Below are 7,500 nucleotides of genomic sequence, written 5' to 3'. Positions count from 1 at the left end.
TGTTATGAATACAGTTGTAAATAAAGTTAGGAATAATGTTATGAATACAGTTGTAAATAAAGTTAGGAATAATGTTATGAATAAAGTTGTAAATAAAGTTAGGAATAATGTTATGAATACAGTTGTAAATAAAGTTAGGAATAATGTTATGAATACAGTTGTAAATAAAGTTAGGAATAATGTTATGAATACAGTTGTAAATAAAGTTAGGAATAATGTTATGAATAAAGTTGTAAATAAAGTTAGGAATAATGTTATGAATACAGTTGTAAATAAAGTTAGGAATAATGTTATGAATACAGTTGTAAATAAAGTTAGGAATAATGTTATTAATACAGTTGTAAATAAAGTTCTAAATAATGTTATGAATACAGTTGTAAATAAAGTTGTAAATGTTATGAATACAGTTGTAAATAAAGTTCTAAATAATGTTATGAATACAGTTGTATATAAAGTTGTAAATGTTATGAATACAGTTGTAAATAAAGTTCTAAATAATGTTATGAATACAGTTGTAAATAGAGTTGTAAATGTTATGAATAAAGTTGTAAATACAGTTGTGAATAAAGTTGTGAATAAAGTTCTAAATGTTAGGAATACAGTTGTAAATAAAGTTCTAAAGGTTATGAATAAAGTGGTAAATGTTATGAATAAAGTTGCAAATGTTATGAATAAAGTTGTGAATGTTATGAATAAAGTTGTAAATAAAGTTGTAAATGTTATGAATACAGTTGTGAATAAAGTTATGGACGGCGGAGACCGACACCTTGTGGACACAACACGTTACTGCGACAGTTCACACTCAGGAAAACTCTTACGTTTCCGTTTCACCATGACGGCTCTCATCCTCTTGTGGGGGATCACCAGTTTCTTTGTCTTCCACTGTTTCCTGTGGACAAAGGAAACAACCTTTACTTCCTGTCGATCATTCGTATCTGACAAGCTAACCGAGCTAACCAAGCTAATCGTACCTAGCGACGTGGCGCTCTCTGTTCTGCTGAGCTCGGCTCAGAGCGCCGTGCGTCAGTCTGTACCACCTCCTCAGGTTAAACTCCGCCTCTGAGACAAACAACAAACAAACAAACACAATCAAGACCAACAGGTGGCGCCCTCTGTGTCTGTGCTGCCCTGTGATTGGTCAGATTAACAGTCCTGTGACGCCAGTGAAAAACAAACCTGGATCAGGATCAGGATCAGGATCAGGATCAGGATCAGGATCGTCTTTGACTCCAGCAACGTTACAGAGACCCCTGAAACACACACACACACATCTGTGACTGTGTGTGTGTGACTGGGTGTGTTACTGTGTGTGTGTGTTACCACTCGGTGTGTGTGTGTGTGTTACCACTCGGTGTGTGTGTGTGTGTGTGTGTGTTACCAATCGGTGTGTGTGTGTGTTACCAATCGGTGTGTGTGTGTGTGACCACTCGGTGTGTGTGTGTTACCACTCGGTGTGTGTGTGTGTTACCAATCGGTGTGTGTGTGTGTGACCACTCGGTGTGTGTGTGTGACCACTCGGTGTGTGTGTGGGTGTGTGTGTGTGTGTGACCACTCGGTGTGTGTGTGTTACCACTCGGTGTGTGAGTGTGTGTGTGTGTGTGTGTGTTACCATTCGGTGTGTGTGTGTGTGTGTGTGTGTGTGTTACCACTCGGTGTGTGAGTGTGTGTGTGTGTGTGTGTGTTACCATTCGGTGTGTGTGTGTGTGTGTGTGTGTGTGTGTGTTACCACTCGGTGTGTGAGTGTGTGTGTGTGTGTGTGTTACCATTCGGTGTGTGTGTGTGTGTGTGTGTGTGTGTGTGTTACCACTCGGTGTGGTCGTCCAGGCCAAACATCATCTTCATGGTGACGATGATGATGGCCGCCGTCAGGACGTCAAACTGTGGCAGGACGGGAAAAGACGACGGATCAAAGGTGAAGAACGTTTGATCCGTAAAACCAGCGCAGTCCATCAGTCTGCAGAGCCACGGGTGGAGCTTATCTACAGACAACAGTCAGAGGAGAAGAACAACAACAGTCAGAGAAGAAGAAGAACAACAGTCAGAGGAGAAGAAGAACAACAGTCATAGAAGAAGAACAACATTAAGAGAAGAACAACAGTTAGAGCAGAAGAACAACAGTCAGAGGAGAAGAACAACAACAGTTAGAGCAGAAGAAGAAGAACAGTCAGAAGAAGAACATCAACAGTCTCTAACAGTCAGACTACAGTGGGTGGAGCAGCTGTTACCGGGCAGATTAGCCTCTGTCAGGTAGCGCAGACTGAGCAGTGCTGGGTGCAGCAAACACTGACGGCTGATTGGAGGAAAGGTTTGCAGCTGCAGGTAAAGAACCAGAGCCTGAGCCTCCCTGTGCACCACCCGGTGGGACGGGACGTGCTGTGGAAACAAGCGCACCCCAAAGAAAAGACACGACTTGTCAGAACAACACTGATGATGCGTTCAAAGACAAGTGAAGACCTCGACCTCTGACCTCCACTCTGAAGATCAAAGAGTCTTTGCCTGAAAGTCTCATCTCTACAGGAAGTTCATCGTAGGCGTCGACGTACGGGACGTGACCTTCATTCACCAGCCTACACACACACACACACACACACAGAGAGGTGCACACACACACAGAGACACACACAGACACAAAGTTATGAATAATGATATGAATACAGTTGTAAATAAAGTTATAATATTATGAATAAAGTTGTAAATAAAGTTGTGAATAATGTTTAAATAAAGTTTACAGATAGTTAATAAAGTTATGAATACAGTTAATTAAGTTATGCATAATGTTATGAATACACTTGTAAATAAAATTTCAAATGTTATGAATACAGATGTTAATAAAGTTTTAAATAATGTTATGAAAACAGTTGTTAATAAAGTTTTAAATGTTTTGAATACAGTTGTTAATAAAGTTATGAATACTGTTTTAAATACAGTTGTTAATAAAGTTATGAATAATGTTATGAATACAGTTGTTTATAAAGTTATGAATACAGTTGTTAATAAAGTTATGAATACTGTTATGAATACAGTTGTTAATAAAGTTATGAATACTGTTTTGAATACAGTTGTTAATAAAGCTGTGAATACAGTGGTTAATAAAGTTATGAATAATGTTATGAATACAGTCGTTAATAAAGTTTTGAATACAGTTGTTAATAAAGTTATGAATACTGTTATGAATACAGTTGTTAATAAAGTTATGAATACTGTTATGAATACAGTTGTTAATAAAGTTATGAATACTGTTATTAATAAAGGTATGATTACTGTTTTGAATACAGTTAATAAAGTTATGAATACTGTTTTGAATACAGTTGTTAATAAAGTTATGAATACTGTTATGAATACAGTTGTTAATAAAGTTATGAATACTGTTATTAATAAAGTTATGAATACTGTTTTGAATACAGTTGTTAATAAAGTTATGAATACTGTTTTGAATACAGTTGTTAATAAAGTTATGAATACTGTTTTGAATACAGTTGTTAATAAAGTTTTGAGGTCACCTCAGCAGATCACTGAGCGTCAGCGCCTCACGACTCCACGTCAGCGCGATGTGAATCAGCGCCAGCGTCTTCCTCATGCTCATCAGCCTGTGGCTCCGCCTCCTCGGCGACGCCATGTAGGCGCCGGCGTCGGCCGAACCCGACTGCGGCCAATCGCTGCTGCCCTCTGTGTGTCAGACAAACACAGGGGGGCGGAGCTTTAACCAGAGAGGTGGATGACGACATGAAGAAGAGCGAGTCTCTCGTCACCTGTGTTGTTGGTGTCTCCTTCAGTCTCACTGGCCGACGCCGCCCACGACTCGCTCTCCGAGTCAGAACCTGGGCGTCGCTAAGGAGAGGGGGCGGAGCCACAACAGGAACATAAACACACTCGATGTGAAAAAACACAGGCACGCATGCACACACACACAGTCACACAGACGCGCGCACACACACACACACACACACACACACACACACACACACACACACACAGTCACACTGACGCACACGCGCAGTCACACACACACACACGAACAGTCACGCAGACGCACAATCGCATACAGACAGTTACACACATGTCGGGTCATTGAACGCACCACTTTAAAGGCCACGCCCCTCACAGGGTTGTTGGTGAACGCCTGTCTGCTCCTCTGAAGGTAGAGTCTCCACAGCTGACACAACACCTGGTCCTGACACACACACACGCACACACACACAGTCAGTGTGTGTGCGTGTGTGTGTGTGTGTGTGTGCGTGTGTGTGTGTACTCACTCTAAAGTGTGGACACACTCCCAGTGTGACGAGAGCGTCGGCCTGGTTCTTCAGGATGAACTGAAACCCTTCACAGATCATCCACTGACGACCACACTCTGCACAAACAACAACAACAACAACAACAAATCCTCTTTAACATCAACAGTCAAAGAATCAGTGAACACATTAGACAATAAGTCTGTGAACCACTCACTCTCTCGCACCAAAGTCGCTCACTCTCTCACACCAAAGTCACTCACTCTCTCACACCAGTCACTCACTCTCCCACACCAGTCACTCACTCTCCCACACCAAAGTCACACACTCTCCCACACCAGTCACTCACTCTCCCACACCAAACTCACTCACTCTCCCACACCAAACTCACTCACTCTCCCACACCAAAGTCACTCACTCTCCCACACCAAAGTCGCTCACTCTCCCACACCAAAGTCGCTCACTCTCTCACACCAAAGTCACTCACTCTCCCACACCAGTCACTCACTCTCCCACACCAAAGTCACACACTCTCCCACACCAAAGTCACTCACTCTCCCACACCAAAGTCACTCACTCTCTCACACCAAAGTCACTCACTCTCCCACACCAAAGTCACTCACTCTCCCACCAAAGTCACTCACTCTCCCACACCAAAGTCACTCACTCTCCCACACCAAAGTCACTCACTCTCTCACACCAAAGTCACTCACTCTCTCACACCAAAGTCACTCACTCTCTCACACCAAAGTCACTCACTCTCCCACACCAAAGTCATTCACTCTCCCACACCAAAGTCACTCACTCTCCCACACCAAAGTCACTCACTCTCACACCAAAGTCACTCACTCTCCCACACCAGTCACTCACTCTCCCACACCAAAGTCACTCACTCTCCCACACCAAAGTCATTCACTCTCTCACACCAAAGTCACTCACTCTCCCACACCAAAGTCACTCACTCTCCCACACCAAAGTCACTCACTCTCTCACACCAAAGTCACTCACTCTCTCACACCAAAGTCACTCACTCTCCCACACCAAAGTCATTCACTCTCCCACACCAAAGTCACTCACTCTCCCACACCAAAGTCACTCACTCTCACACCAAAGTCACTCTCACACCAAAGTCACTCACTCTCTCACACCAAATTCGCTCACTCTCACACCAAAGTCACTCACTCTCCCACACCAGTCACTCACTCTCCCACACCAGTCACTCAATGTCACACACTCTCCCACACCAAAGTCACTCACTCTCCCACACCAAAGTCACTCACTCTCCCACACCAAAGTCACTCACTCTCCCACACCAAAGTCACTCACTCTCTCACACCAAAGTCACTCTCACACCAAAGTCACTCACTCTCTCACACCAAAGTCACTCACTCTCCCACACCAAAGTCACTCACTCTCTCACACCAAAGTCACTCACTCTCCCACACCAAAGTCACTCACTCTCTCACACCAAAGTCACTCACTCTCTCACACCAAAGTCACTCACTCTCTCACACCAAAGTCACTCACTCTCCCACACCAAAGTCACTCACTCTCTCACACCAAAGTCACTCACTTTAACCACACTAACACTGAAACAGGCTCAGAAGAAGAAGAGTGACCTGATCTCTTGGTTCTGGATCCTCTGCCGAGGGTGGAGACTCTGATGGAGGCGGAGTCAACGTTGGTCTGCTCCACCTCTTTGGTTCTCTGAGGACGTTTGGACACAAACACGTTAAAAAGACACAGAACTGCAGCTTACATTTACACAATAAAGTGTTTCACAACGATCAGGTGAATAAAACAAGAGCATTCACTGACTGTTGTTATTTATTATTATTATTATTTACCTCGATGACGTCATGACACGATCTGCAGTAGAAACGACCTTCATCTGAAATCCCCCAGTTCACCACAGAGCACTGAGTACAGGCCTCTGTGAAGGCAGCCTGAGACAGAGGGACAGACAGAGGGACAGACAGAGGGACAGACAGAGGGACAGACACAGACAGAGGGAGAAAGACGCAGAGGTAAAGACAGAGGGACAAAGACACAGCGGGACAGACAGAGGGACAGACAGACATAGACACAGACAGAGGGAGGGACAGACAGAGGGACAGACAGAGGGACATAGACACAGACAGAAAGAGGGACATAGACACAGACAGACAGAGGGACATAGACACAGACAGACAGAGGGACAGAGACACACATTATTCTGAATCTTGGATAAAAATCGCATGAACTTATTAAAAAACAAATCTATAATAAACCAGTTATTGAATAAAAACCTTAATTAATGAGACGTAAAATATATTATATTTGTTTACATTTCTGTTTCTATGTTTAACATAGAACAAAGAGGCAGCAGCTCCCCCTTGTGGCACTTCTTAATAAATCACTAGGACTGTAAATTAACGAACATTTACCACCAAGTCGTTATTTGGTGATATGTTTTAATGTTTACTGTTTCAGTGAATGTTTCTGTTCAATTCGGCGGAAAAAATAAGAGACAGTGAAGTTTCATCCGTCATCAAAGCATCACGACAACCAATAAATGACGTAGGCAGCGATGTCTGCGCAGAATGTACGATTTAACGTGAGCTGACGCAGACCGGACATGCGCCGATTGTAAACTCGTCTCTTACACATTCGTAGAAAGCTTGAACATTTTTGTTGAGATCAACGGGTTTTAAGAAAAGAGACAAAACGAAGATAAAACCGACAGAATGTTGGACGGAGTTCGTTCGGCGCTGAGCGAGCAGCTAACAAACGTCGCCTCGCACTTCCGCGTTTCGCCGCGGGGTCAAAGGTGAAGAGTTTACCGTGTGTTCTTCGTCCATGGTCCCGGGAAAAGCAGCGAGTGAAGCCGCAGAGACGCAGTGTTTGGTCCGCGGCTCGATCACATGTGGACGCTTGTTTGTTTGGGATCGACGTCCATTCCTCTTCTTCTTCTTCTTCTTCTAATTCTTCTTCCGGTTTCCGGTGAACTGGTGAGAGCGCCTCTGCTGCCGCCGCGGTCTGAGACATGAACTGCAGCCAAGTGTTTTCCGAAGTTTTAATATTTAAACCATTAACATTTTTTAATAAATATGCTGATGTTGTTGATGAGCACGCACACACACACACACACACACACACGTATACATATATATGTGTTAAAATGTATATTATTCATCATTTGTGTGTGTTATAATATACTTCTTCATGTTCAAATGATATAGATTCTATTCTGATGTATAAGCGTGTTTCCGGTCAGCGTTCACGCTGT

At 43.3% G+C, this 7,500-nt stretch overlaps 1 protein-coding gene across 1 annotated transcript in view; it reads right to left on the bottom strand.

The window, feature by feature from the left end:
- Window positions 1-7,182, bottom strand: part of taf1b (TATA box binding protein (Tbp)-associated factor, RNA polymerase I, B) — an 8,819-nt gene extending 1,637 nt beyond the window's left edge. The window contains exons 1-13 of the mRNA XM_083898876.1: window positions 7,055-7,182; window positions 6,080-6,178; window positions 5,852-5,939; window positions 4,254-4,351; window positions 4,079-4,171; window positions 3,750-3,828; window positions 3,501-3,666; window positions 2,468-2,567; window positions 2,226-2,373; window positions 1,805-1,979; window positions 1,177-1,250; window positions 972-1,059; window positions 819-889 (exon numbers count right to left, since the gene is read on the bottom strand). Of these exons, the coding sequence (XP_083755002.1) occupies window positions 819-889; window positions 972-1,059; window positions 1,177-1,250; window positions 1,805-1,979; window positions 2,226-2,373; window positions 2,468-2,567; window positions 3,501-3,666; window positions 3,750-3,828; window positions 4,079-4,171; window positions 4,254-4,351; window positions 5,852-5,939; window positions 6,080-6,178; window positions 7,055-7,072 (1,297 nt within the window). The 5' untranslated portion in view covers window positions 7,073-7,182. The remainder of the gene's footprint in view (window positions 1-818; window positions 890-971; window positions 1,060-1,176; window positions 1,251-1,804; window positions 1,980-2,225; window positions 2,374-2,467; window positions 2,568-3,500; window positions 3,667-3,749; window positions 3,829-4,078; window positions 4,172-4,253; window positions 4,352-5,851; window positions 5,940-6,079; window positions 6,179-7,054) is intronic.
- Window positions 7,183-7,500: the final 318 nt, after the last annotated feature.

Source organism: Microchirus variegatus (genome assembly GCF_963457635.1).
Source record: "Microchirus variegatus genome assembly, chromosome: 12".
Taxonomy (NCBI): domain Eukaryota; kingdom Metazoa; phylum Chordata; class Actinopteri; order Pleuronectiformes; family Soleidae; genus Microchirus; species Microchirus variegatus.
The sequence above is the reverse complement of the archived record's forward strand: the minus strand, read 5'-3'. Positions and strand labels throughout refer to the sequence as shown.